This window comes from Aspergillus novofumigatus, assembly GCF_002847465.1.
Source record: "Aspergillus novofumigatus IBT 16806 chromosome Unknown P174scaffold_5, whole genome shotgun sequence".
NCBI lineage: Eukaryota > Fungi > Ascomycota > Eurotiomycetes > Eurotiales > Aspergillaceae > Aspergillus > Aspergillus novofumigatus.
In genome coordinates, this window is record NW_020194278.1 from 1637203 (window position 1) to 1665110 (window position 27908).

The window sequence follows — 27908 nt, forward strand, 5'->3', positions numbered from 1 at the left end:
AAGCATCCCAAGCATCCCAGAAATAGGAAAGAGCTGCGGTGGGTTCATCATTGCCTTGGAAAGAAAAATGTGAATAACCCAGGTCTGGGAGCTCAATGTGGAAGGCGAGAGGGTCGCGTTCGGTGGATTGCAGCATTGTTGAAGTTCCAAGACTGATACCACCAGCGCTTAGGCCCTGGCACCAGTCCATCACAAGGAGGTCTGCGGAACCGTCGAGCGCAGTACTCTCTATTTCTGATCGGGGCGTACCCACGACAACCCCTTCAGGGGTCTTGGGGTCTGAGATGTCATATGAACAGGTCAGCATATCCACAAGAGGAGTGGGAAGCAGGATAGCGACGGCAGTCATGTATGGCTACGCACCAGAGTCTCCCATCCACAGACACTGCGACAATAATGAAGCATGACGCGCTGTTTCCTTTCTGACCTTTGGTTCAGGGATGAGGGTGCCGTGCACCCTGACGTCGCCCGCGTCTTTTCCGTCTCGTTTTCGCTTCTCGCGACGACGCGCAACGAATTTCCAGTCCTCATCGGTCAAGTTCTTTTTGAACCCCCACTTCTTGAACTGCCGGGTATACTGAGGTGCGCTGAGACGTTCTCTCAGTCAGGACTGAACAACTTTCGAGGGGGCAATACCAACTGACCTTTTGCGGAAACTGCGCCTCTGGGACATATGCTCTTGGATCTGTTCTAGAGTCCGTCGCTGATCCAGCCACAAGGCCTTGAGCTCGTCACGGTGATTCTGCCATTCGGTCTCTTCTTCCTTGGTTCGAGCCATGAGTTCTTTTTTCCGTTGCTTGTTTGATGACTCTTTTTCTTTCAAGTTGTGTTATCCAAGGCTCGTTTATATCTTTATATCCCTCCATCTTCAGGGGTGCAGACAGCGCCATACGAAAGGGAGGAATTTTCTCGCTGAATCCTATTGGATTCCGCCAGAAGATGCAGATTATAATCCTGGAGGCTCACAGCCTTGTCCGAATAATGGCTTGCGGCTGCGTATATTCTGGTCTCGACAAATGACAGCAGGCAACGTCGCGCCGGACTAAACCTGATCCCTGACACGGGGCGTTATGCATTCAAGTTTTTCATTGTTTCTTTTAGACCCAGCCACACCGCCAGTGCGCAATTCTGGTATCTCACATAGGTACGTTACCCCTTAATTTTTCTCTTCACGTCTGTCGCGACAGACCTGGGTTGCCAAAATTATCTCTAGGCAACGACCGGGCAAACCTGATACAATGCAAGCCTTTCGCGGATTGGATACAGGGTCTTTTAGGTTGAGAGCAGTTGCAGCTCAAAATCCAGTTTCAAGGTCTCCGGAAATATGCTTTGCTTTGCCAACATTGTACACAGGGCACGCGATGTCTTTAGAGGCTTCGGAATTATTGCAAGTGATCTCTAAATTGGAGGAAAAGACATTATTGGGCACCGTTATAATGAACAGGTGCAAATGTGGCCTAAATCGGCAGGTCAAGCTGGAATGACCTAGGCATGCAGTACAGCCTCAACTCATCCTGTAGCTCATCCTGTCCCTCATCATCCTGTCGCTCATCCTGTCCCTCATCATTCTGTCGCTTGTCTTGTACCTCATCATCCTGTAGCTCATCTTGTCCCTCATCATTCTGTCACTCATCTTATACCTCATCATCCTGTAGCTCATCCTGTCCCTCATCATTCTGTCGCTCATCTTATACCTCATCATCCTGTAGCTCATCCTGTCCCTCATCATCCTGTAGCTCATCCTGTACCTGGTGAAACCATGGATACTACGCTACATCTACTACGCACGTACAGTTCTACTTTAAACTTGGTAGATTTAGAAGGGATTAAATTTTACTTTAGATTTTCTTAAATATTTTTTAGGCCCAAATACTCTATAATCCCCATAAGTAACATTGTCATGATAATTTTTTTTAATTCCCAGGAAATAATTTTTAATAGGGGTGGGTCTTCAGAGATACATACCTAAGGTTCTCCTGTATGATCTTGTTTTACTGTTCTTTTTAGTAAAAATTATAAGACTATATTAAATATGGATACTAAATAATATATATTCTTATGTTTACACCATATATAAGGATGTGACGGGTAATCATCATAAGAATATGACCTCGAAGTCATAATCGGGGGATACACTCTTGTGGCTGATACTTACTTTAGTTTGCCATGCAGTCAGACCGGGAGTTGAGAGTCGATTCCCGGGGACGTCCTCAGCTGCTATTGGCCAAGGCCAGAATTTCAGTGATCCATCAACCTATCTCAGTGCAAAAAACTGGGGTGATGCGAAAGTTCCCCACTTGTACTTGATTAGTGGTCTACCATATCCAGCAATAGGTCGTTCATCTCGAGATTGATTAGCATCTACTCAATGCTTCACGTCATTTACTATGGAGGAAGAAAGAGATAAAAAGCTCTTTCCTTTCCTCTCAGCATGGCTTTTCTGACAATCGACAACTCCAGCCTGTCTGTCTTCTGTGAATAGTCAATAGATCAAAGAATGGACTGGTCAGTGGAGGCTATCATTGCACTCGTCACTTTACTTGTTACTGGCCCTGCATCCCTTCTTCTACTGTGGAATTATTGCAAGAACCGCAATAGACAGTTCCTAAGAGGTGAGTCTTTTATTACCTTACACAAGAGTGAACAGACGGAAAGAAAGTTAACCTAGGTCCTTATAGATCGACAACAGTCTCGAGCCATGCTCCCATGGACGTTGAGACGAATGAATACCGAGTATAACCCCCGACTTCTCGAGGCTGGCCTGGGTACCTACCATGTTCCCACAGGTCAGTGCTGTGATCTTACCAGAGCTAGGTTAAGCTTTGATACTGCCTGTTCTCGCGGCTAATGATCTTTATTCTTGTGCTGCGCAGAGATATCTATCCGTCAAAGAGCCGTTGCAGAGGTCCAGGTGTTGTATAGACTTGATGAGTAGTTACACTGAGCTGGTGCAACCGAAAATGGGTATATATAGTGGATAGATAGTCAGAGTCGGATGACGGCACTCACGGTCCTTCGTCAAAAGTTACGGGATATAAAGAGCGTGTATAGACATTAGCAATTTGGTTACATGAGTGACATTCCTTTCTGATACCTGCTTATTTCAGCGTTCCACCTCGTCCTGGTGGAGGTACCGCAAGATCAGGAACTTGAGGAGACGGGTGTAGTTGTGCGGATCCTTATGGCGGTCTACTGGAGCGAGACATACGAATCGCTTGTTTGGTTGGGGTTCTGCCAGTGCAGAAGCTGGGTAGTCTAACCCGGAGGATGGCAATGGGCGCGAAGCCGGTAGGACGGTGATGTGTTAGTTCATTCCGGTGCAAGGTGACAGTTTACACACTGACATCTCGAAAGTCCTGACTGGCCCCTGCCCATTCTCCAGTAGAATGCGCCGTTGGCGCACGTCATCCCCAAGAGTAGATGTTGGGCACCATTCTTCCTATAGATGTGTATATGTGAGTTAATGTTAATGGATAGATGAATTGCATTCATACTCTTATGATTGCATCCATCCCTTGGTCTCTTCTTGAAGGTCAGCCGGGCGTAACCTGGTCATATTAGACGGATGGTCACTGGGATCCCGCCAGGCCAATATGATTGCACTTGAAGACTTGAGAAAGGAACTGATTATTATGTTGTCTACTGTGTAGGACACGAGGCTGTTTGGAAGGAGAAGTGAGGGAGAATTACGTAAGTTAACTACGCCCAGGCATTGAGGGCCAAACTAGGGCTAGATAGAGTTCCACCTCGGATCCGGAAATGCTACAAAATATATAATGATCGGTATTTGAGAACAGGAGGTGATTTCTGGATCCCCCGTACGGTGATGATATTCTATGAAGCTTTATCAAGGTTGGCAAATGATGAATTGCTTCAAGGTCAGGCAGACAGCCTCCAGTATCAATCTCTGCCTAAGTTACTCAGGAAAACGTAAAGGATTGTGTTGCTGAGCTTTGATCTAACGATGTCGACAAGTCAAAGTTCAACAACATCTATAATACTATGGATACCATCAAAGTATATACTCGAACGGAAATCATCACATCAACCCTCAAAGTCCTCCCGGGTGATTCCACTCTGATCACACATACTGCGGAAGATGCCACCCGGCTTCTCCCACAGCGCCAGAGGTGTGTCAAATTCGGCAATCTGCCCTTGATCCATCACACAGATGCGATCATAGTTGATGATTGTCCGTAGACGATGAGCAATGCAAAGCAGGGTCTTGCCTTGAAACCCTTGCGCCATCGTCTCCTGGACTTTCTGGTCTGTCTCAAAGTCAACGGACGAGGTTGCCTCGTCACAGATGATGATGCGGGCATCGCGAACGAGAGCACGCGCCAGAGCCATGAGCTGCCGTTGGCCGAGCGAGAAGTTGTGTCCCTCTTCTTCGACGATGGTGTCAAGGTGCAGTCGCTGCACCGTCTGCTGCTTTTCGTTCATCGATGATGGCGTAATTGTGCCGTCCTGGGACTCGTCTTCTGGCAGCTCTTGGCCGACGAGATGTGCCTTGCGTAACGCTGCCCATAACTCCAGATCCGTATGCTCATTGAAAGGATCCAGGTTCGAGCGGATCGTGCCGCGGAAGAGCGTCGGATCCTGCGGGATAATAGCAAGACGAGTCCGAAGATCACGCAGCCCAACCGTGGCAATATCAACGTCATCGATCTTGATACTTCCCCCGGAAAGCTCGGTGAGACGAAATAGCGCGGCCATGATGCTGGATTTGCCGGCACCTGTCCGCCCAACAATGCCAATCCGTTCCCCGCCTCGAACGTCCATCGTGAGTCCCTTGAGCACCAGAGGCAGCCCGTCACGGTACCGCATTTGCACGTTCAAGAACGTAATCCTCCCCTTTTCGGGCCAGCTTGGTGGTACCTCGGCCAACTGAAGGGGCGCTTCCTCGTCCAAGCTGGTGCCATAGTGATGGATCCGCTCAGCGGCATTCATATTATTCCCGACTTCAGCGAACTGTCGAATAGTGAATTGCAAACTCAGAGTGATGTTCAAAACGTACGACAGTACCAAACCGGAGATGCTTGGCCCGACGTTGAAACGAGACGTGACGACGAGGATTCCCACCACCAGGATCATTAGACTGCCGATAGCATCAAGGCGAATCGAGAGCCATCTCTGGTTGGAGAAAGTCAGGAAATATGCACCATTCATTGAGTCGATGCTTTCATGCAGATTCCGCTGAAAGTAACCTTCCATTTTATACGCTTGGATGCTTGCGACACCGGTGATGGCCTCGCCAAAACGTGAAAACACCGTCGAGCGAAGCACTGAATCATGCCGCTTCAGATTCCGCGCGGAAGCTCTATAGTAGGCCGCTGCGAGTACGAACAAGACGAACAGGGGACCTAGTGCAATAGCAAACTGCATGGTGGTTAGCAATTTCATTCCATGCACGTCACCCTATGGTTACTCACGTAATGATAAAATGCGATGATCAACCCCATCGTGGCAAGGATTTGAGTGAACGTAAAGGCAAACATGCGAATAGATTCGCCAAGTTCGCTGTCCATCACCTGAACATCCCTAGAAAACCGGTTTGTGATCCGTCCCAACGGAGTCGTGTCAAAGAAGGCCATCGGGGCTCGCAAGACTCGGTACATTGCGCGGTGCAGCATTGTCTTGCTAGAGACCGCTGCGGCAATGGTTACATGCAGTGCGAAGCCGTACAGGGCCAAAGCCTGTGCTGCGCAGATTGCCGCATATATTCCCATGTACTGGCCAGCGGTCAGGTTTGGAAACTTGTCAGACGTCCAATAAGAGACCCACAGCCCGGTCATAACTAGACCACCGTTGAGACAGGCCAGCAGCACGAGAAAGGCAATGAAGTTGAGGAAGAAAGATCCGGAGGCGGTGATATAAGCTTTCCAAACGGGCCACCCAACCGACCCGCCGCTACCTCTTCCTTTGACATCAACGCGGCTGCTGGTTTAGCCTTGTCAATCTGGTCTTTCGCTGGTTCGGCTTCGTCAGACTTTTCGTCGACATCATCATCCGACTGCTTTTCTTGTTGCGAAGTGCTTGACATCAATTCCCTAAAGTGTTCATTTGTTCGTACAAGATCGTCAAAGGTACCAATAGCGTCGATACGGCCGTCTTTCATCACAATAATTCGGTCACACCGGCTAAGGACATGGAGCTGATGGGTTGCCAAGACACGGCATTTATCCTTGAGCAGACCGCAAATTGCTTTGTCCATGATATGGCGTCCGACATGGGCATCAACGGCTGAAAGAGGGTCATCCATGAGGACGATATTTGCTTTGGAGTAGACCGCTCTGGCGATATTGATTCGCTGCTTTTGGCCTCCAGAGACCGTGATGCCTCGTTCCCCAATCTCCGTCTGATCCCCGTTTGGGAAAATATCTAGATCGGCTCGTAGAGCGCATGCGTCAATTACGCGGTCGTAGAAGTCTTCGTCGTAATCACTTCCAAAGAGGATATTCTCTCGCACTGACACATTCTGGATCCAGGCGTATTGCGGGCAGAACGATCGAGTCGCACCCATTCGGATTTTACCCTCCGTCAGGCGCATATCACCCGCCAAAGCCCCGAGCAACGAGCTTTTGCCACTGCCAACTGTTCCTATTACAGCAAGAAGTTCATCCCTTCCCACTTTGAAGTTGACATCGGTGAGCTTGAACGGCGCAGGCTCAGTTGTATCACTGTTGTCGTTGGGCGGGCTGCTGGGCGTTGCGTCTTTCGGTGAGACCTGGCTACCCTTCGGCTTCTCTTCCTTCTTCTCCTCTCCCTTGTTGCTCTGCACTTGTTCCCAGGTGAATGATGCATGTTCGACCTCAATAGCCTTGTCCATGGTCGTGTCCCATTCGACCGGGTCCGATTTTTCCTCGGCCCGAAGGAACTCCTGGATTCGGTTCATAGCAGTCCAGGCATCGGTCATCTGTGTAATAGTGAGGTTGAGCATGATGAGTGGCATACGAAGCACATTGAACAATGCCAAGGACGCAAAAATGCGATCCGGGGACATGCCATGATCCGACAGAGCGTATGTGACAAAGGACAGCAGCGATGCGAATGTAGGTAAAGAAACCATGCACACCACAACAGCGTGTCGGACAAACAAGAGTCGTTTGATGGAGCCGATCTCGCGATTGCGAACGTCCTCGAGTCGCTTTAGGAAGCTGCTTTCCCAGCCAAAGAACTTCACGAACCTCACGCTATACAATATTTCTCGGGTCAAAGTGACTCGCTGATCGGTGATTTTATTGATGGCCCTCCGAAATTGCACCAGAAGGCGCATTGCCCATGCCAAAGCAAATACTCCGACAACTAGGAGGGCGTACCCGGCAAGTGCACTGTAGCCGATGTTGACAATCAGTATGATCAGAGCGACGATAAGACCGATGGGTGAAACCCAAAGCATATGAAGCATGCCGGAAGCTGTATCGATACGATCCACATCCACGCCCAACAACGTCGTGATACGTCCATTACTCCAGCCGGAAGTCTCTTTCGCCGCATCGTTTGCCGCTTTAGATGGACTTCCTTCGGTGGGTTTCTGTCCCGCGTCATCGGTCTGCTTCCCGCCAGCTCTCGCACGGTTCGACAGCCTCATCGCTTTGGCGAAGATTTGAGATGTAAGGCCCGCTTTGGCCATTCCTCCGACAACCATCCCTCGATATAATGCCTGGTTCATAGTCAAACTCTGCAGCACTTGCATGGCATAAAGGCCAAAGGCGTAACCCAAGCCTGGTCCAATGTGTGGCCCAGGTATTCCGCGAATATGGGCTGCGTATGCTTCGGTCGAGAAAGTGATAAGATGCCTAACCACGTATGGTGATAGAATCATGCACATCATGCCAATAAGCTGGCATATACCACCAACCACAAGGTCATGTCTTAGGGTGTCGATAAGAGCCCGCGCCAGAGGTCTCTTGCTCCCTTGCTCAACTCGCTTCCTAAAAGCCACAGCAAGCTTGTCCGACAAGGTATCTACTGCTCTATCCGGGTTGACGGTCCATATATCCTTGGGTTCCAATGGTCGGAGATAACCCACCTATACGATTTTGTAAACATTCTGACTTTTCTGGGTTTCAAGATTTCTAGACTGACCTGCATAAAAGGGGTCATCCACTCAAAGAAGATGCGACTAAGAATATTCGCCCCATATTCCCGAGTCACTTGTCTCTCACTGGGAACAGGAGGTATCTTTTGCAGTCGCAGAGGGTTCAGCTTGCGCCATCTGGACAGCTGTGGTTGTGGAGAAGCAACTTGATCATTCGTGCCCTCTGTCTGATTCTGTTCAACCGGTAGTTTCGCCTGAGGCGCTACCACCTCCAATGGAGGTTGTGGAGTCTTGCTCATCTCGTTTTGTTGATGAATCAGCCTGAAATGACGTTAAATTTCCGACACCATTATGTATCGAAAGCCCGCGTAGTCCGTGTGTAGAGCGTCCCCAGCGTAGATGATAAGAAGCACCAAGCTTCGTATCTCTCTGCTACCCAAAGTTCTGCGAAGTTCGTCAAGTTAGTGAGCCATTACAATTGTGTTCTGTATGAGCATGATGCCGATGGCACCCGGTTATCGTATCGTTCAAGTACGGCGTTGACAGCCGATCAGAGCTGGAATTTAAATGCGAAAAGTAATGCTTACTTCTTCACCAAACCAGGAGACTCAGTATTATTGGCTGAGCCCGTTGATCTAGCCTCTCAAGCTGAGTTCCAGATGAAGGTAACTAAGGATTGGCGTGGCGCGATTTTGGCGATCGCATGCCTTGTGTATGTGTATGGCGCCGATCTACAGCTTCAGACACTGTCTGGGCTGAATCCTGCCGCAGGTTAGTAACCGCCCACAAGTCATCATCATGCGGAAACGAATTGAGCAGTGGAGATACATCAAAGACAATATCCAACGAATCGTGTGCTAAATTTCCGACAGAGATATGGTTGTGCAACAGTCATTTGCAGGATTAAACGATGAATTGCCGAAAATTGTGACAATCTGACTGGCTCAATACAGAGAATTCACCAGTCCTCGCGGAGCTATTAATGAAAGAGAGACCGGGAGTTGTACAATCGACTGGTATTGAGAATGAGAGTATGCAAGGGACGTCGCGGATCATCCACTTGAGACTCACTGGATATTATATGGATTCTCCCTTGTTCACGCTTTATTGTCTGGATTAAATCATTGCAAGATCATGGCCGGGGAATAACGCATTTTGTAGTAAAAAAAGCGTGATAATAACCTGGCAAACTATACCCGACGGGTCAGAAATGCGTAGATTGGAAGGAGATAACCATTATTAATTCCGAGGTGATAAATTTCTTCCTCATGATTCCACCAGCTGGTTGTTAAGCAACAGCCAACAGCCACAGGCCCGTATCTTGGAATGCCCTTTTTCTTGATGCGGGGAGGAGCTTGTTGTCTCCGTGTTGCCGACTGGCCTCGTATTCGTAACAGTGTCATAATCATTTAACACTAATGATCGGTCAATCGGGCGCCGACAAGGCGCTAAGCTTTTCCAGGTTAGGATGATCTGAGTTCTTTCTCGAAAGTGTCGAGATATAGATACTTTGTAGTTGACTATAAAATGGTTTCATTTATACAAAAGGGAGCAGCGAGGAAAAAGATGCGTTGAAGAAGAGGGGAACGAGAACGCGTAGACATATGGTCTATCTCATGGCATTTGCCCTACGGAGTACTTAGCTTTTTGTTTGCTTCCTTACGTGAATCTTGAGAAGTAACATGAAAGACGCTAAAAAATGATTGCATCTAAAATAAAGCCGAGCCTCACTATCAAACATAGACTAGTTCATTCATAACTGGCATCAAGTTGTTGTCCCATCCTTATGGGAAATAAGCAAACCATCGAGTGTCGAATGAGTACTTTCGTCGCCTTGAGCGTGACAGTGTCTCATTCCTCCACTTCCAGCGGCCAGCAGACATTACCGTCTCTGGTCGGGTTGCGTTCACACTTGCATAGCGGACGAAGGACTAGAAGCCCGTGGTCAATCGCTTAATGCGTTGTGCGGTGGGTGTCCCTTACTTCCAAGGAACTCGAAAGACTTTGCCAAACTCTCCTTAATTGTCAAGGCTCATCTTGACATTCTTCTCTGGGCCTGGGATGACCTTGTCCTCTGCCTCACCCTTGAGGTTTGGGAGCTCAGAAACAGCCTCTGCGATGATCTCCAGTGCCTTCTGGATCTCTTCTTCAGTGATCACAAGAGGAGGAGCAAGGCGAATGATGTTCTGATGGGTTGGCTTGGCCAACAAGCCCTTCTCCTTCATCAACATACAGAGATCCCAAGCAGTGTGTCCATTGGTCTTGGACTCGTCAATGACGATCGCATTGAGTAATCCCTTGCCACGAACGGTTTGGATAATTGGGCTCCGGATAGCCTCCAGGCCCTTGCGAAGGACGTGACCGAGTTCCTCGGCTCTTTCAACCATGTGTTCCTCCTGAACGACCTCCAAGGCTCGGATAGCCACAGCACAGGCTAGAGGGTTACCGCCGTAGGTGGAACCGTGGGTGCCAGGCTCAATGGTGAGCATGACGTCTTTGCGACCCAAGACACAAGAGACGGGGTACATGCCACCGGAAATAGCCTTGCCCAGCAGAACCAGGTCGGGCTTGATTCCGCTCCACTCATGGCAGAGCAGTTTGCCTGTACGGGCAATACCCGTCTGAATCTCATCACAGATGAGCAGGACATTGTGCTTATCACACAGAGCTCTCGCCTCCCGCAGATAGTCATCGTCGGGAACGACAATGCCTGCTTCGCCCTGAATAGGCTCTATCAGGAAAGCGGCAAGGTTGGGTCCCGCGTTCTCAAAGGCCTCCCGCAGGGCTGCCTTGTCATTGTACTTGAGGGGCTTATCGGTTCCAGGGATTGTGCATCCGATACCTGGCAGATACGGACCGTAGTTTTCGCGCGACTCGGGATCGCAAGACAGGGAAATGGCGGCGAACTAGAAGAAGAAGGCCGGTCAATCTATAATGAGCGAATCAATTGATTCTCGCGTGCACTTACAGTACGTCCGTGAAAGTTATTCTCCGCGCTCAGAACAACGGCTTGGTTCTCCGGAATGCCCTTAACCTTATAGCCCCACTTGCGAGCAATCTTGATTCCCGTTTCCACGGCTTCCGCTCCTGTGTTCATGGGCAGAACCATGTCGAAACCGAAGTACTTGGTGACGAATTCGGCAAAACGGGGGAATACGTCATTGTAGAAGGCCCGGGAACTCAAGGTCAATCGCGAGGCTTGGTCGACAAGTGCAGCCACCAACTTGGGATGGCAATGGCCTTGGTTGACGGCAGAGTACGCCGACAGGAAGTCGAGGTAGTGGCGGCCCTCAGGATCCCAAACGGAGGTGCCCTGAGCACGAGCGAAGACAACAGGGAGAGGGTGGTAGTTGTGGGCTGCGAACTCCTTCTCCGCCTGGATGGCCTCCTGCGTGGAGGACGCATGGTAAGAACTGGTTCCGTTGGCAGACATGCTGGCGGAAAGAAGAGACAAGGTGGGCTTGAAAGAGATTGTGATTGATCAAGGATAATATGAAGTAAGAAGATTCGAAGCTATAGTGAGGACTGAGGAGGGTAGTAGAGGGAGGATAAGGTGGGAGAGGAAATGTCCGCTGAACAGTCCGAGACGAGCAAGTCACCGTCCTTTAATAGCACGAGGATGGGAAATACCTGTTAGAATTGAGCACCGTAAGAAAAGAAGGAAAAACGGCAGAAGAGCAAATTGGTAGAAATCGCCATACCAATCCGCAGCGTTTTGAGACCCGCTGGTGTCACCTTGTTGAGGCGAGGAGACATGGGCACCGAAGGAGGACTAGACCCCTAAGTGCAGGTTTACCCGCTGTATATCGCTAAGTGCAGGTCTACGCGCTATCCCCAGCGACCATGATGTCGGCGATCCACCTTTCCTCCAGTCATCCAGTCAGCTTGCTTTCCACCTGACTTTATTCCTTCTTCGCCTGGCCGATCTGGGGCTTCCGGTTCGTCCATTTGTCCACTGTCGTCCGGTCCATTACTCATCGTTTCCGCGCCCTCCACTGCATGACCGGGGCGGATCCCATCGCTTTTTGCCGGCCCGGACACTTTGTCCTCTTGGCCTCTCTATTCGGTAGTTTATTGATTTTGTTACACTCTTGCTGGCATCGGAGGACATCGCGGGGTTAGATACGCCCTGTGACATTTGCCTGCGACCATGTCTACGTCGCGTCGAAGGAAGCCCTTCACGTCGTCGTCCTCTTCGTCGTCTCCGTCCTTTCACTCTTTACTGCCGACTTCGCGCCTCAGGCCGCGGTCTCCTCCCTCAAGGAATACCAAAGCATCACCGTCATCAACAACGCCGTTGGCAACCAATATCCTTCTGTTCTTAATCGCTTTTCGGCTGGTCAACGCATTTACCGTTCGCACCTTTTTCCAACCCGATGAATTTTTTCAGTCCCTTGAGCCTGCCTGGCAAATCGCGTTTGGTGAAAATCAAGGGGCTTGGATAACCTGGGTTAGTGGAGTCGCATCCCCCAATATTATCCTGTGCAGCCCTTGCGTCGCATTCGATATTGTTCCAAGCAGTCACATCATTTCAGTTACTAATTTCTGGATACTGGATGTCACCAATATAGGAATGGAGGCATCAACTGAGGTCTTCCATCCATCCTCTCCTCTTCGCCGCTGTCTACTCCGCCGCCGATGTCGTCGCCCAGCTTCTCCGCCTCTCCCCCGCATCGCGTGCGGATCTCCTCGTCGCCGCTCCTAAAACTGCGCAGGCGGTAATCGCGGGGCTCGGGGACTTTTATACTTGGAAGTTGGCTCGCTATATCTATGGCGCTCGAAGTTACGAGGCCTGGGCTACTGTATGTTTCCATTTCATTGTTTGCCTAAATAATCGATACGAGGACCGAGGTTGACTGTCGAAGCTTGCCTTGACTGTCGTTAGCCCATGGCAATGGTTTTGCTCCACCAGGACATTGTCTAATTGCCTCGAAATGACGATTACCATTGTCGCTCTCTACTCATGGCCCTGGAGTTGGTCATTTATGACACCTGAACCCAAGAAGGCTACTCGCGCGGCCAGCAGGGAGCGTGCTCAGAGGGGTCAAGAGGTGTCAGACTCGCTACAGAGGTATGGTGGACGTCCATTGGATCTATATATATCTCACGCGGCAACGTAGGCTACGTCGATGCCTGTCCCTAGCGGCTGTCGCCTGTATTCTACGACCGACAAACGTCCTCATCTGGATGAGTTTGGCCAGTATCGCATGGTTTCGTACTTCCTGGGACAGGAGGAGAATTCTCGTGCGCGAAGTATTGCTTTGCGGGTGAGTTGATATTGCCAGGCACGTTTGCAAAACGGACGGCTGATGAGCTCATAGCTGTGCCATTCTGGGTTTATCGTCCGTGGTCGATCGGCTCTTCTATGGAAGTTGGACGTTTCCTCCCTTGCGATTCCTGTATTTCAACATTGCACAGTCTCTAGCGGTCTTCTACGGTAGAAATGACTGGCATTATTATATCTCGCAGGGGTTTCCCCTTCTACTTACCACCGCACTGCCGTTCGCTCTCGTTGGCCTGTACCGCGCTCTGGCCCAGGTGCGGACGTCCGGATTGGGGCACTTGCAGTCTCTCGTGCAAGCTCAGCTTGCGCTGATATGCGTGGCCATGCCTTTTGTTCTGTCCCTGATCTCTCACAAGGAAGTGCGATTCATCTATCCGCTTCTACCATCTCTCCACATCCTAAGTGCACCACCTCTGGTGGACTACTTCCTGCCTGCAATCCTCCGCTCGTCCCGATCATATATGCCCAGGAGGCTCACCCTCGTCTTCGTATTGCTGGTCAATATCAGCATTGCGCTCTACACGACCATCTACCACGCATCCGGACCGTCCAACGTCCTTTCATACCTCCGGCAACAGCACGAGCTACACGCTCCGGCCGCCCAAACACCCTCAAAACTCAGTACCGCAGTCAAAGACCCCTCTCAGCACGGAATCACAGCCGGCTTCCTCATGCCCTGCCACAGCACCCCCTGGCGCTCCCACCTCGTCTACCCCACAATCCACGCCTGGGCTCTAACCTGCGAGCCCCCCGTCGACCAAACCGCCGCCCAAAAGGCCACCTACATGGACGAAGCGGACCAATTCTACGCCAACCCCGCCCAGTTCCTCCGCGACCACATGGCCGGCGGCCTGCGCCACATCTCTCGCAGACCATCCTACCTCTCCGTGCAACAACCACACCCCCAGCGACCGAATTCAAACACCAACCACACCACCCACGAATGGCCCGACTACCTCATCTTCTTCGCGCAGCTCGAACCAACCCTCCAATCCCTCCTCCGCGCCAGCTCCTACGCCGAATGCTACCGCACCTTCAACACAGCCTGGCACGACGACCGGCGCCGCAAAGGCGACATCGTAGTCTGGTGCCTTGACCCCGCCGAACAACAGGCCTGGCGATCCGCCACCCGCCAACGCGACCTCGAGAACCGCGATCGACAATTCGACCGGATCATCGAGAGTTTCCGGAAAGAAGCGAGCGGGAAGCGCGATGGCAAGCTCTCTCCGTTCCGGCGGTGGTTCTCGTCTTCTTCTTCTTCTGTCGCACCGTCCTCGTTGTCTCTGTCGTGGCCGTCGTCGTGGCGCTGGCCGTGGGGCCAGCGGAAGCGGACATCCTGGTTAGGTGTCCAGATTCCGCAGTGGACAAGGACACGATCGTCATGGACGGCTTGGGGAGGGGACTGGTTCAGGGATTGGAGGCAGAAGAAGAAGACTACTAAGCTCCTTGAGCGGGATCTGTGGTCGTAATGAGTTGTATTTTGGCAATTGGTAAGCCTTGTTGGAAATATGTGCATGTGATACCTCCTTGATTTCTGTCCTATTTATGTACTGTCCCTGTAATACCAATGGAACATATCAACACTTGGATCCAATCTATACCAATTGTCCCTTTTTGATGATCTCGTCCTTGACAGGTGCTACCCAATTGTTCCTGAATTGTACTATATACTCTAGCTGATATATCCAGCTGTAATGTAGCATACACCGAGCTCAACAAGGCCCGCCCGCTTCTTCATTCTAATGCCAAAATCACAAACGCCAGCCAATGATGCAACCAATTGCTCACCATCTCATTCGCCAAGGTCAGATACAGTAGATGAATATACACAGAAGAAAATATTTTCAGAGCACCTTCAGTAGACAGGACTGATGGGGCGGAAGTGCTACCGGTAACGGGCGCTCAGATTGGCAAAGGCGTCGGGGCTGTGCCGTCCGCTCTGGAAGCCATTGATATCTACACTCTGCTGGCTCATGTGGGCTTTTGGGAAATTGCCATTCAGTTGAGAAGCTTTTGGTGTCAGGTCCATCCCAGCACCGGGGGCGCCTTGTCCACCCATGAAAGGATTCCGAGACCCGGCTAACTGGGGGGCAGCGGAAGCCTGTGAGCCGTTGTTCTGGTGCTCGCTGATACTTGGCATTGGCTGGTTTTGGGGCGCTTGGTTCAGCGACATTCCCATTGGAGCTTGCATTTGAGGGGGCTGCTGCATCCCGGATGTCGGCGCGGAGGATGTATTGTACAGAGAAAGGATGCTGCCCTTGTCCACGCGGCCGGTGGGCTGGGGAGCCATGTACTGAGTGGGCTGCTGCAGCCCGCCCTGTAGTTGTGACTGATACTGGGATTGATAGACCGCGTTCTGTGGTGCATTTGGGGCTGCCATCGATTGAAATGGATTCTGGGAGGCAAAGCCCTGCCCCTGCAACTGTGGTTGATTCTGCATGAATTGTTGTTGTTGTTGCTGCGGCGGCTGCTGCTGCTGTTGGTAAGAACCCTGGCTAAAGGGCGATGAGGAGGACAATGCTGGCATGGTGTTCGCATGCTGGGGCGGATTAGGCAGTGCACCTCCAGAGACCTGTTGGGCTTGTGATTGCATTGAGGCCGCCGCCGGTCCGAACTGGCTGAAGAAGGGGTTTGTCTGAGCAACGCCAGGGCTCGGGGTGAGCGGTGTGCTACTGAAGGACGCTTGCGGCTGGGCGCTCGACTGGAAAAATGGGTTTTGGCTTCCGTCGAACGCTTGTGGGGATGAGATGTATGTGCCTTGTGATTGGGTCGAGGTGACAGGAGGGGTAAGAGGGTGCTGGTAAAGGGGCTGAGGAAGCGAGGCTTGACGACCAGGATATCCTCCGGTTTGATGCGGGAACAACGGCTGCGAAACTTGTAAATGCTGGAAAGACCCCTGGAGAGACTGCACAGCCGCGGGTGCAGGTGCGAGTTGCTGTTGTGCTTGCGGTGTTGGCATATCAAACGGATTGTACGCGCTGCTCGTCGGGGGAGACGGTTTGGAGTCGAGCTGGTCGAACGGATTGGCTGAACTGTCCCCTCTAGTAGAATTGTTTGCTGAATTGCCAGATGCCGAAGGCTGTCCCAGCGATGCAGGCCCTTCCCCCAACCTCTGCAAAGTCTCGATGGTCATCTTCAAGTTACCGTCAAGACCTTTTAGGGCCGCTGCGTTTCGGCGCTCGTTGGTGAACCCCATATCTCTCAGCTGGGCCAGCTTCGATTCAAACGATGCATCACTTGTATCACGGACGGAAAGTCCAAACCCTTGAGAGCCGGAAGTGGAGACGCTTCGGGGTGGAGGGGAATCATGTCTTTCGGATCGAGGTGAGGTCGCAAAGGGTCTGTTGGAATACCGCTGGAGGTTCGAGGTGGAGGAAGCGGACCGCAACCCAGGGCCCGGAAACCGGCCAGACTTTGGAGGTAGTGGAGGAGGTGAGCCCTCCGGTGACATGTCGTAACTGGAATCATGACGACTTGGTGGCTTCGGTTTTCCGTCCTCTAGAGAACGATACTGGTACTTCTGTCGGATGTACCGCTCCATGCTCGAATCGGCCTCGTCGATATCTTTGGGGACCGGAGGTTTGACATTCTTGGGATTGAAGATCTTGTTCATGAGGGTATTTCCGTGTGATTTCATGTTCTGCGTTCCATAGACAATCAGCTCACGCCTCCTCACATTGTTGAACGGACCACTCACATCAACTTGTTCGGCCGTCCAAGTGTCCATCGTCAAGGACTTGACCTTGGAAATGTGTGTGCCCAGCTTACGATGCAGAGCTGCGCACCGCATACATAAGAATATTCCCATCTGTATTCCATCGGATCAGTTATCACGTCGTGGCGGTAGAGTCGTGTGCAACCGTGGTATACGTACATTCCAGCTGGCCCATCCTGTGAGCAAGTGGCTTGTCAGCGATTGGCTTGAATTATATACAGGTCTCCAAGAGCATACCTGGGTTGAAGGCTCCACAGTCTGCACATCGATCATTGCCCGGCACTGAGCGGATGAGGTCCTGCAAGGCTTTCTCATTCCGTTGCTGCTGCCGCTTACTGACAATGCTGGGCATCTTGGTAAAATCCGGAGAGAGCACCTGGCTGTCTCTTTGTTGATGAAGAGCGACTAACAGAAGCCAAGGGTATCAAACGTCCAAGGAAGAGGTGAACTAGGTTGGGAACAGACAGAAGCTATTCACGAACGATGGAGAAAAAGTGGCAGAGGCCGGGCCGATCTTCCGTATGCGGGAGATAGTGGGATCTCAAATAGAAAGACAAAGCATATTTACACGATATGAATGGAAGGCTCAACGCGATGGATTCTAAGAATACAAGCAAAGAGAGTGCCGAGACCGTCAAGAAGAGATGTTAAGGAGGAGGGGGATGAATGGCAGAAGCTAGATAGTCCAGGAGAAGTAAGAGAGAAAGCGAAAGTGGTCAGGGATGATAAGATGGTGGTGGTGTGGGGAAGACAGACGACAGTCACCGTATCGATTTCTCTGCTCTCGGTGTATTAGATAGACATCGCTTTGAACTTATGGATTTGATATCAATATACTGATGTTTCTGGAGCTATAATTAAAGGGACAATGGCGTTTTTTACCGTTGATTGTTGGGCACAATCGAAACTGTCTCGTGGAGGACTGCACATTCCAGCCTCTGGTATGGATCCCCTAGTCAAAACCACGCCAGGGGCAACCGACTTGAACCAACTTTCGAGTCTTGACTATTTGTCTGCCAAGCACAGAAAAGGTCTGTGACAGTCTCTTAATTCAATTCTCAATTTCGTCCAATTATTTCAGCCCAATGTCCACTGTTTGTACGGCTGTCAAGACAGTCGCAACAGCCATGGATAGATACCACATGCCTCTGGCCGGCGATATGGACCGTCTCAAGCGAAGTTGGACCTTCAGCTTTTGCAAAAGAACTCAAGCTAAGCTCAACATGCATCATCTTGATGCACCTTCAGAGGAAAAACTACGCTTCGCACTACGAATATCACACCATGATGGTTATGATAGAATGTATGAGCAGCAGGTGACTCACCCCACCATCGCACTCAGAGTCTCAGAAGAAACTCCAGCACGGTAGAGGAGCCTTATTATGCCCCGAAATATTTATTCTAGTACGCCAATATGACCTACCAACCTGTAGGAAAAAGTAGGATTTGGAGGTTGATTATGCGTTCGTAGTTTCATGAAAAGTGTAATGAGGAAAAAAAGAAGAAAAGGAAGAAAATTGTTGTGTGGAGGATGAAGAATATAAAGGGGAACGCTGGAAGTGCGTCACGTGGTATGTGGGCATAGCACTAGCATACGCTAAGTCAGGTGACCTCCATTGTCGAAGATTTTTCATATTTCTTCTTTCGCAAAGACCCTCTTCTTCTTCTCTTCAACAAAACACTCATCAAGGGACAATTCGCATTCTGTGAACTGCGACACGCTCATTGATGTATGAGCTATTACCTGTAGTCTCAACGCAAGTCTCGATGTCGTCTTCTCTATACTCTGTACCAATGTTGTTATAACCACACAGCACGCGTCTAGTCTCTCAATGGCCAAGTCGTATGCTTTTTATTTTGTTCGTTCAGTGGAAGATCAAAACCAAACAGTTTTTAGCAGAGCTGCGTCTACTCCACCCTGGTGTTCGTCTTTCTCGAACGGCAGGACTTTTTTACGACGGACATCCTACCTTTTGTTATTTCATAATGAGAATATATCAATGCGAACGATATTGTTCCCTCCATGAACGTCCTGTAGAGAGGTCCTTGGGAGCATTTTCTGTCTCCAAGCAGAACCTCTAGGCTATGTGCTCATGAAGGCAGCAATACAATGCAACAGCTTATCTACTTCCGGTTGCATTGATCTATAGGAGGTCTTGCCGACGCAAGATGTGCGGAATAGCAGAGTCGAGGGGGCGGATGATGTCGAAACCATCAGTCCGTTGCCTTCATCAACTGGTTTCTAGTATGGTACCTACCTTAGTATCATTCGTCTATCATAACCGATTTCTAAGATTCTTGATAATCAGCACACCCGAGTCGATGTGATGAAGATTTTTTGTGACCTGTGCAATCTCTGCTTGGGTTGATGATAAATCGCAGCGAGTCTCGAACTCAGGATGTGTGAGATACTATTGAGCAAGCAGAACAGGGACACCAATGAAGAATGGACCTGAGAGGGAGAGTGGAGAGTGGAGAGTGGAGATCGGAATCTGCCGCGGTTACTGAGACTCATGAGACTCTCTGCCAAAGAGCGTGTTCCTGTTAATAATGTTATGACGGTGCTAGGATCCGCCCGAGGAGCCATCTTCGGTTATCATCGTTGCTAGTACAACCGATTGTTAACGAACTCGATCTTTGTTCTGACAAAAGGATAATGGTATCAACGCAAGCAACAGTAAATCTTTCGAAAGGGATTGATCAGTAGTAGTATCTCAGGTGCAGGAGGCAAATGAACATCGGGAGCCATGGATCGGCCTATTGCCACGGCCATTCATGATCCATATCCCCTCTTATGCTCGGTCTATCCATCTGCCTTATGCCAACGAAAAGCAGAACCTCTGGGAAAATGCGGAGAGAATATCTGCTGAGTCAAAAGAATCGGGTCCAGAGCTCACAAATCTGTGCATCATGATTGGTGCTTACGGCTCCTCCTGGGGCTTCGATGGGCTTCGGCGTTTCTGTAGTCTAGGGAGGAGGATGAGGGGATACCTCTTATGCAATGAGAAGAGCACTTTATTAGTAGCCAGTTATCCCTGCCCTCCTCCTTATCCTTCTTATCCTTCCCTCTCCCTTTGTCAGATTCACTCTGTTTCTTCAATTGACTTTTTGTATATTAGAAAGTATCTATCGCTCTTTCTGTCCTTCCTCCGCAATCAATCGAAAGCTTATTTATCTCTACACATTCCTTTCCGTCGCGTCCTCTACTTCACAATGGCTTCGGCTGCTAGATCTGCTTCGCGCGCCTTCTTACGCTCCACTCCTGTTACCTCCTCCTTCCGCCCTGCTGTCCGCGCCGCTCGCTTTGGTCTCCCATCTCAGGGCTTCCGCGCCGCTGCTCGTCGTGGCTATGCCTCCGAAGCCAACTCCGGCAAGTCCTCGTCCAACGTCTTCCTCTGGGCTGGTCTCGCCGTGGCTGGTGGTGCCGGTGCATACTTCTACCTGAACGGCAGCGACTCCGTTACCTCCAAGACCTTTGTTCCCAGCAAGGAGGACTACCAGAAGGTGTACGATGCCATTGCTCGCCGTCTTGCCGATGAGACCGACTATGACGATGGCAGCTATGGACCAGTAAGTCTTTTTCCGCTTGTCAATGAAATACATAGGTGATGAATGGAGTGCTGACTTCTGGTGTTTTGATAGGTTCTCGTCCGTCTGGCATGGCATGCAAGTGGTACCTATGACAAGGAGACCGGCACTGGAGGAAGCAACGGCGCTACCATGAGATTCGCCCCGAGTCCGACCACGGTGCCAACGCTGGTCTCAAGATTGCTCGGGACTTCCTCGAGCCCATCAAGGCCCAGTTCCCTTGGATTACCTACTCCGATCTCTGGACTATGGCCGGCGCCTGCGCCATCCAGGAACTGGGTGGTCCCGCCATTCCCTGGCGCCCTGGCCGTCAGGACAAGGACGTAGCTGGCTGCACCCCTGACGGACGTCTCCCCGATGCTTCCAAGGACCAGGGGCACATCCGCGACATCTTCTACCGCATGGGTTTCAACGACCAGGAGATTGTTGCTCTGATCGGTGCCCACGCCCTGGGCCGTGCTCACCCCGACCGTTCTGGCTACGACGGCCCCTGGGACTTCAGCCCCACCGTTTTCACCAACGAGTTCTTCCGCCTGCTTGTTGATGAGAAGTGGCAGAACCGGAAGTGGAACGGCCCCGCCCAGTTCACCGACAAGACCACCAAGACCCTGATGATGCTTCCCGCCGATCTCGCCCTGGTCAAGGACAAGGAGTTCAAGAAGCACGTCGAGCGCTATGCCAGGGACAACGATGCCTTCTTCAAGGATTTCTCGGACGCTTTCGTCAAGCTCCTCGAGCTTGGTGTTCCCTTTACCAGCAAGGCCGAGGACCGCTACGTCTTCAAGACCTCTGAGTAAGGAATTTCACTGTTGACTTCGATCACTTTTCTTTTTCATTGCATTTCTGGTTTGTTGTATCTTGATATCCGACATGTGATTTGTCGCTTTCTGATGGCTATGTCATTGTGTGACGCTTGATTTACTCTGAGAACGTTGGGCGACGAGTTGGAGCATGTCATAAATTGGGGTTATAAACTGTACTTGTGCCAAATAGCCATATTCCAGCATTAACAATACCAACAAGATTTGGATTCTGTTGCATATTCTGAATTTTGCCTGAAGACCGAAGCGCGTAGCCTGCATTTCAATGTAAGATGTTCACGTTGCATGACTTCATTTCGACGGTCAAATACAGCGGAACTGCTTCAAGTCGATGGTGGCGGTAACCCGACATCGCATTTTTTGGTCCGATTCAGCATCCGCGCAGGCTTCATCCCACTCGCTTTTTTTCACTCCATTCTACGATTAAGGAACACTCATGCCAGAGTAACGGGTTCCCCTCGAATAAACAAGCCTCTTCCCTTCTCAATCGACTGCCACCACCTCCCAGACTACCGCCCACAGGATGACCAAATCCCAGACCCCGAGACACGATTACTACGAAATCCTCAGCCTCCCATTCACAGCTCCCCAACAGCCTTATCCAAACAACAACTCAAAGTCGCATATCACAAAGCTCTCCTGAAACACCACCCGGATAAAGCAACGTCGATCGCAGCCACACCCGCACCCACGCACGATACGAAAACCGCCCAGCGCCCGAGTCCCGACCGCAACGCTGACGCCTCTCCGACATTCACTATCGACGAGATCACAGCAGCTTATAAGACGCTTTCTGACCCTGCGCTGCGCGCGGAGTATGACCGTGTCCTCCAGCTTGAGCGGGTGACAGCGGGGAAGGGGGAGAAGGGCGCGGGGGCGGCATTTCATACGGGTCTTGAGGTAGTTGATTTGGAGGATCTTGTCTGTGAGGAGACAGGCGACGGGGAGGGGCAGGGCCTACTGTGCTGGTATCGGGGTGTCGGTGTGGAGATGAGAGGGGGTTCATGGTCACTGAGATGGATTTGGAGAAGGAGGCTGAGCATGGGGAGGTTGTTATCGGGTGCCGGGGGTGTAGTCTCTGGATGAAGATTCTGTTTGCGATGGAAGAGGGGGATGGTTGAGCTTGGATGGCTTGGAGTTTGGAATCGGAATTGGGATTGGCTATATGGCCTGTCTATGCCCTGGCATTGGATCGAGGCTAGATACTCGCTGGCTTGTCTCTGGATGGGATAAGCCTTGCTGCAGAGGATTGAGAGGCATGATCGATGATGTCTCGTCCAGAGTCGTCGGCTCGATCCAGGGCTTGTCAGGAGCAGCCGTGTACGCATCACGACTCTCGCGTCGCTCAGAGAGCTTGCTGGATATAGAGACCTGGTGGCTCCTGTACAGAGCAGTCTGTGCCAGTACGGGATAGTCGGCCTCTGTCCCTGCGTTGGACGGTGTCTTAACGAATTGCTACTACATGTAGGGCGCTCATATAAATCTGTATGCGTTTATGCGACGTTCTTATGGAATGAAGGATGGAGTTGCTCCATGAGTTTCATGAGCTTATGAGTTGATACCAGCATGAATTCGAGGAATTTTTATATATATATTTAGCATGGCAGTGACTATAAGCAGTCGTTAAAATAACAGGTTCAATCAGGGTCATCGATCAATCAGGCACAATACTGCCATCTAGAGTTAAACGCTGACAAGCTCTGGACTAATGTCATGCATTCCTGGACTACAAGCATTGCTGGTTCTGTCGGCGATGTTGTGGAGGGGCTCAGCTGATGACATATTTTGTCCGAAACAGAAAACCACCATATCCCTCTTTCCCACCGTCAACTTCATCCTTCCTCCATTCACCTTCATAGCTCTCAGAATCCGCCGCCATAATGTCGGCACCTGTTCACATCTCCTCGAAGGAGCAATTTTCCACGCTTCTATCCACTTCCAAGTTCGTCGTCGCAGACTGTAAGCTCCCTGTTTCCTGATTCCCCGCCCCCGCTACTCGTCTGGTTGCTCGCGACCGCGAGCTCTTAAGCCTACTCATCCCTGTGCTACCAACAGCTACTGACTATTTATCAAAGTTTATGCAGACTGGTGCGGACCATGCAAAGCTATCGCCCCCGCGTACGAGCAGCTGGCCAAACAGCTTTCGCGCCCGAACCGGATTACCTTCACCAAGGTCAACGTTGACGAGCAGCAAGACATTGCCCGTGCATATGGAGTTACAGCGTACGTCAGACACATTCGACCAGGAACATCTGGCGCAGATTCCGAGAAACGCATAGATACTAACAGGTTCCACCAGTATGCCCACCTTCATCGTTTTCCAGCAAGGCCGCCCCATCTCCACCGTTCGCGGCGCCGACCCCAAAGCCCTCTCCGACGCCGTCCGCAAGCTCGCCGATGAAGCAAACAAGAACGACACCTCCGCCTCCGGCGAGGCCTCGGGTGATCTCAGCGGCGGAAACGGCTGGATCGGCGCCGCCGTGCCCAAGGGATACAGCGATATCACAGACCAGCACGACCCCAAGGGCCTGGAGCTGCTGAACCGGGATAGCGACTTCGGCACCGCGAAGACACTTTTCGATCCGTCGAAGCCGTCCGCGCTGAGTGACAATGGGAAGAAGAAGGAAGGCGCCCCCGCGGACTGGGTGGAGAGTGATACCGACGAGCAGCTGATGCTTTTTATTCCGTTCCAGTCGACGATCAAGGTCCATTCGCTGCAGGTGACTTCTCTTGCGTCTCCGTCGGAGGACGACGACGAGGCGCCGATGCGCCCGAAGACGATTCAGCTGTACACTAACCGCTCGCATGTCCTTGGGTTCGACGAGGCGGATGACATCACGCCGGTGCAGACTCTGACGATTCAGCCTGAGGATTGGGATCCCAAGACGGCGACGGCGAAGGTCGATTTGCGGTTCGTCAAGTTCCAGAATGTCACGTCGTTGGTCCTCTTCTTCGTTGATGGCGATGGGGACAGCGAGAAGCTGCGCGTGGACAGAGTCAGGATCTTTGGCGAAGCCGGCGAGAAGAGAGAGATGGGCAAATTGGAGAAGATTGGCGATGAGCCGGGCGAATAAGCTCTTCCATGAATTGCAAACGGTACCTTATTCCGTACGGAGGACAGTGTCGGACATAGCATACGAGACTAGATTTACGACCTACGATGACTTCAAGAGTAATCCAATTCCCAAAAATTTTTATTTTCATTCAAATATCCGTAGCTGCTCTCTACGGTTCTATCGCAATCCCACATGAGAGAAAAGTGAAGTTTGTCCGATCCCAAACCAAATGGTCTCATCCTTGATAAAATTCAGAAAGACCAATAAAGTAGAACCGGGGTGCAATTCCGTCGCTCTGTGACACAACTGACACCTGGTATAACATCACGAGAATCGATGTCCAGGCAACACGGGTGAAATAGTAGTTGCGTCGCCGCACGAAGAAAGAAAAGAAAAAGAAAAATCTAAGAATGCTGGCTGGCTGCGACGAAATTTATCCTTGTGCGAGATTCGGAGGATGGAGAGACTGTTTTTCCGCTTGAAGGCTGGACGCGCCGGTGAATATGAGTATCAATTACATAATCGGGGTTTTCTGTGTGGGTTGCGAAATGCCAAGCGAGTAGAGTGCATAGAAATTTTCTCTCCTTCTCTTTCTTCCTTTTGTCTTCTTCAGACAAAGCCTGTGATGAGACAATTGGATGAATATATGATAGGAAGAGACTGAGTCTCCCTCTGGGAGCATGATCTCAAAACTACATCCACTGAGGCTGTCGCATTTACCTGTTTATTCCGGGTGGGTAGATTGTGGTTGTTTGAGGATTGTTTTTTTAGTGTTTACGTTTGGTCGTGCTGGGCGTGTACTTCCAGAAGGAGGAACAAATACTGTTGCCCTTTTGTCTAAGGATGACCCTGGATGGTGCAGGGAGCAAGGATTTATGGCCTGGTCCTATGTGGTTGGTCGTTGGATTCTCGAGTACCTGCAGATGCAGCCATCTTCGGCACAGTCGACAGGGTTCGGCTGGTGGGTGGTATTGATCATGTAGGTTAGCATAAGCATTGTCGTGATCTAGATGTCTCGTGCTGTATTGCCGTCTTGGATTCTTAATAAGCCTGCTTGTATGTGTAAGTTGGACAAGGCCCATGGTTCTCAGGCAGTTTCTTGCGTGTAAGGTGCAGGCTTGGCCACCTCGGCAGGGCCATTTTCAGCAGTAGACGCCCCAAAGGTACTCAGAGTCGATGCTGGTGTGTTGGACTACGTGGCATGCGCTGCTGCTCACAAGCTTGATTCTCACCGTAGCTCTTCCCCACAGCACCCAAAGTCTCAGGCAGACTAGTATCAAGCACGGGCGAGGAGTCAAGGACACACCTTGGTCACTGCTCCGGGGTCATGGCGCAATACTCAGTACGCACAGCGCACCCTTTGGAATGTCCTCGTGTTCTGTGCTATGACCCAGATTAGTCTCCAATGATTTCCACTTCGACCCATGGAACCGCGCAGCCACTATGGTCTCATGCTGAGGGATCCGCCAAGGGAAATACCTCATACGCTTATCGCTTCTCTCCTTAGATCGCTCCTCGACCGACCATCTGTTGTGCTGTTCGGCATTACGCCGAGCAGCAGTGAGAGAAAGGAGTTGGTTTCTGCCTAGCAAAATGACAGTATCTGGAGCCCGTGGTTGGGAGGATTTCCGGACCGGGATCGGACGTCGATCAGGAACAAGGATTTGAAGTTTGGAGACAGCGTCAATCAAGTCCCAAAGGAGCGAAAGCACATCGTATCATCGCATCTCTTTCCAGCTTCAGACCAATGACCGTTCCAATTGTCTCATGCATCGTCCGTTTGGCGCCCACGCATTCGAAACTCGATTGGAGCATCGCGGTCTGACGGAGAACACCGCAGCGGATTAGCCTCTGAGCTTCTCAGCCAAATACTCAAAGGCGTCAAAGGGGACCTTGGAATGTGGAGTAGCGCGGTATTGAATCCTTCCAGATAGAGTTCACACCTGGATTTGTCGGGATCGCGCTATTTGAGATAGCCTATCCTAGCTTCGTATACGGAGATTCGATTCGATATCTGCACCTCTCCGCATCAGCAAACCGTGATTATTTCCCTCAGAGCTAACTGAAAATCAAATGTACAGCCTTGGCCAAGCCACTCTCCACAAATCTTGGTGATCCTTTGGCTTGCGGTTGTAGTAGCAAGTTGGGGACACGTAATAACCAGTACTCATAACTCACTGCCCGTTATGGATGTCTGGGTGTTATGGACCACCATCAGTCTAGGTATGCCACATATCCAGCCCATCGACGTGATAGGCGGGTATGCAGTCTCAGAAATAGACAATTAACAGGCTAGGTAGCAGGTTGAGTCATGCAAAGTGAGGAAGCTCCGATTTCTGGATAACATCAGTCTCACCCCGCTTTACCTTGATAATATGCTGGTATTCTCGGTCCTCGGCAAACATATCTTCATCACAGCTGCAGAGTCCATCCCAGCGCTCAGTAACCTCCAGGTTAGAGTTTCGTCACGAGAGTTACCAGAGGAATGGCATTTGTCAAGTCAACGGTGAGCGGCACCGGACAAACTCTGTTTTTCGTCACCCTTGCTGTCCGTTCTGAACGTGGAGATCAGAGCCACATGGAGAGTTTGATGGTTTTCCATACCCAAGAGAGATACGAGTTCTTAGACTTTCTCTGGTCGTATAGACTATGGCGGACTCGGGAACTTTGGAAGGCTGATCCCACGCTTTGGCTGTCCGCCGCCCATATTATTATTATCAGACTTTCAGATCAACAACATACCGTAGATGGCTTAGACTCGGCATCGTCGACCAATGCCAGTTGCCGACCAATGCAGGAACAGAAAACACCCACACAGGACAGCTTCCTCCCTCTATGGTACGGTACAGTAGCGGGCTAGCGCCATGGTTTAGTATGTCCACCTCCACAAATCGAAGGGCAATCTGCATCCCGCGTCCTCGTAGAGACTTAGCATGCAGTAGCCTCACCCAGTGAACACAATCAGGCTGTGAGCGCTGAGGGGTTGCCATTAGTGCACATGTCTGACCCCTCGACGTAGGATCTTCTCTGATGATGAGGATCAACCACAATAGTCCTCCCCACTAATGACATGCTATTATTTTTTCCTCTGGAAGAAACGCAATGGGGCGCTCTTCAGACTACCTTAACAGATGGCGATTTCATCACGAGCTTTTTTCGCACGCAGTGATTCCTTAATCCTTGCTCTGTTGGCCACATTGTGTGTTTCGTCTAACGTAAGTGCCGGGGGTTGCATTCGGCATACTGGGGGGGTAGCTTTAGACCAGCCACAGCAGCAAGTTGGCCACTTGGCGAGGCTGGAAGTAAAGTCCTCCCGACCAATGACATTTGTGTCCTGCTAGTAGCCACAGATTATGGCTTATTTAGCTCTGTTAATACTCGACAGTAGCAATCTATTTGACAT

General features: G+C 50.8%; 8 protein-coding genes across 8 annotated transcripts; 4 read left to right on the forward strand and 4 right to left on the reverse strand.

Moving 5' to 3' along the window:
* Window positions 1–4044: 4044 nt before the first annotated feature.
* P174DRAFT_461371 (ATP-binding cassette transporter YOR1) lies at window positions 4045–8340 on the reverse strand (the record flags this gene model as incomplete). The annotated part of the gene is made up of 4 exons (XM_024829994.1): window positions 4045–5379; window positions 5433–5878; window positions 5905–8032; window positions 8089–8340. 4 exons carry the CDS (start codon window positions 8338–8340, stop codon window positions 4045–4047), a joined length of 4161 nt encoding a protein of 1386 aa, XP_024681468.1.
* Window positions 8341–9764: 1424 nt separating this feature from the next.
* Window positions 9765–11791, reverse strand: car2 (ornithine-oxo-acid transaminase). The gene is made up of 2 exons (XM_024827645.1): window positions 11010–11791; window positions 9765–10947 (listed from the first exon to the last, which is right to left on the reverse strand). Exons 1-2 carry the CDS (start codon window positions 11472–11474, stop codon window positions 10060–10062), a joined length of 1353 nt encoding a protein of 450 aa, XP_024681469.1. The 5' UTR covers window positions 11475–11791; the 3' UTR covers window positions 9765–10059.
* Window positions 11792–12129: 338 nt separating this feature from the next.
* gpi10 (putative glycosylphosphatidylinositol-alpha 1,2 mannosyltransferase) lies at window positions 12130–14934 on the forward strand. Its single transcript, XM_024829058.1, has 5 exons — window positions 12130–12491; window positions 12613–12843; window positions 12907–13112; window positions 13162–13308; window positions 13363–14934. Exons 1-5 carry the CDS (start codon window positions 12192–12194, stop codon window positions 14792–14794), a joined length of 2316 nt encoding a protein of 771 aa, XP_024681470.1. The 5' UTR covers window positions 12130–12191; the 3' UTR covers window positions 14795–14934.
* Window positions 14935–14962: 28 nt separating this feature from the next.
* P174DRAFT_215108 (putative GTPase activating protein for Arf) lies at window positions 14963–17504 on the reverse strand. The gene is made up of 4 exons (XM_024821355.1): window positions 17278–17504; window positions 17200–17216; window positions 17023–17133; window positions 14963–16965 (listed from the first exon to the last, which is right to left on the reverse strand). The coding sequence occupies exons 1-4, from the start codon at window positions 17390–17392 to the stop codon at window positions 15211–15213; spliced, it is 1998 nt and encodes a 665-aa protein (XP_024681471.1). The 5' UTR covers window positions 17393–17504; the 3' UTR covers window positions 14963–15210.
* A 1729-nt stretch (window positions 17505–19233) lies between these two features.
* Window positions 19234–19721, reverse strand: P174DRAFT_215148 (uncharacterized protein). The gene has a single exon (XM_024821356.1). It carries the CDS (start codon window positions 19625–19627, stop codon window positions 19346–19348), a length of 282 nt encoding a protein of 93 aa, XP_024681472.1. The 5' UTR covers window positions 19628–19721; the 3' UTR covers window positions 19234–19345.
* A 361-nt stretch (window positions 19722–20082) lies between these two features.
* On the forward strand, window positions 20083–21425 carry P174DRAFT_452146 (putative cytochrome c peroxidase Ccp1; the record flags this gene model as incomplete). The annotated part of the gene is made up of 3 exons (XM_024829059.1): window positions 20083–20610; window positions 20683–20688; window positions 20748–21425. The coding sequence occupies exons 1-3, from the start codon at window positions 20254–20256 to the stop codon at window positions 21423–21425; spliced, it is 1041 nt and encodes a 346-aa protein (XP_024681473.1). The 5' UTR covers window positions 20083–20253.
* Window positions 21426–21734: 309 nt separating this feature from the next.
* Window positions 21735–22570, forward strand: P174DRAFT_421910 (uncharacterized protein; the record flags this gene model as incomplete). The annotated part of the gene is made up of 2 exons (XM_024824993.1): window positions 21735–22427; window positions 22478–22570. The coding sequence occupies 2 exons, from the start codon at window positions 21735–21737 to the stop codon at window positions 22568–22570; spliced, it is 786 nt and encodes a 261-aa protein (XP_024681474.1).
* Window positions 22571–23273: 703 nt separating this feature from the next.
* P174DRAFT_408736 (thioredoxin-like protein 1) lies at window positions 23274–24655 on the forward strand. Its single transcript, XM_024824182.1, has 3 exons — window positions 23274–23408; window positions 23525–23672; window positions 23749–24655. Exons 1-3 carry the CDS (start codon window positions 23330–23332, stop codon window positions 24521–24523), a joined length of 1002 nt encoding a protein of 333 aa, XP_024681475.1. The 5' UTR covers window positions 23274–23329; the 3' UTR covers window positions 24524–24655.
* The last annotated feature ends 3253 nt before the right edge of the window (window positions 24656–27908 follow it).

Bases quoted from the DNA above. Each gene is read 5' to 3' on its own strand.
- P174DRAFT_215108 (XM_024821355.1), bottom strand. From the start codon at position 17,392: ATGCCCAGCATTGTCAGTAAGCGGCAGCAGCAACGGAATGAGAAAGCC. The intron at 16,966-17,022 runs GTGAGTGGTCCG...TATGGAACGCAG, and splicing joins GGACGGCCGAACAAGTTGAT to AACATGAAATCACACGGAAA.
- P174DRAFT_215148 (XM_024821356.1), bottom strand. From the start codon at position 19,627: ATGGCTCCTCGGGCGGATCCTAGCACCGTCATAACATTATTAACAGGA.
- gpi10 (XM_024829058.1), top strand. From the start codon at position 12,192: ATGTCTACGTCGCGTCGAAGGAAGCCCTTCACGTCGTCGTCCTCTTCG. The intron at 12,844-12,906 runs GTATGTTTCCAT...TGACTGTCGAAG, and splicing joins GTTACGAGGCCTGGGCTACT to CTTGCCTTGACTGTCGTTAG. The intron at 13,113-13,161 runs GTATGGTGGACG...GCGGCAACGTAG, and splicing joins GTGTCAGACTCGCTACAGAG to GCTACGTCGATGCCTGTCCC.
- P174DRAFT_408736 (XM_024824182.1), top strand. From the start codon at position 23,330: ATGTCGGCACCTGTTCACATCTCCTCGAAGGAGCAATTTTCCACGCTT. The intron at 23,409-23,524 runs GTAAGCTCCCTG...TATTTATCAAAG, and splicing joins CAAGTTCGTCGTCGCAGACT to TTTATGCAGACTGGTGCGGA. The intron at 23,673-23,748 runs GTACGTCAGACA...AGGTTCCACCAG, and splicing joins CGTGCATATGGAGTTACAGC to TATGCCCACCTTCATCGTTT.
- car2 (XM_024827645.1), bottom strand. From the start codon at position 11,474: ATGTCTGCCAACGGAACCAGTTCTTACCATGCGTCCTCCACGCAGGAG. The intron at 10,948-11,009 runs GTAAGTGCACGC...TTCTTCTTCTAG, and splicing joins ATAACTTTCACGGACGTACT to TTCGCCGCCATTTCCCTGTC.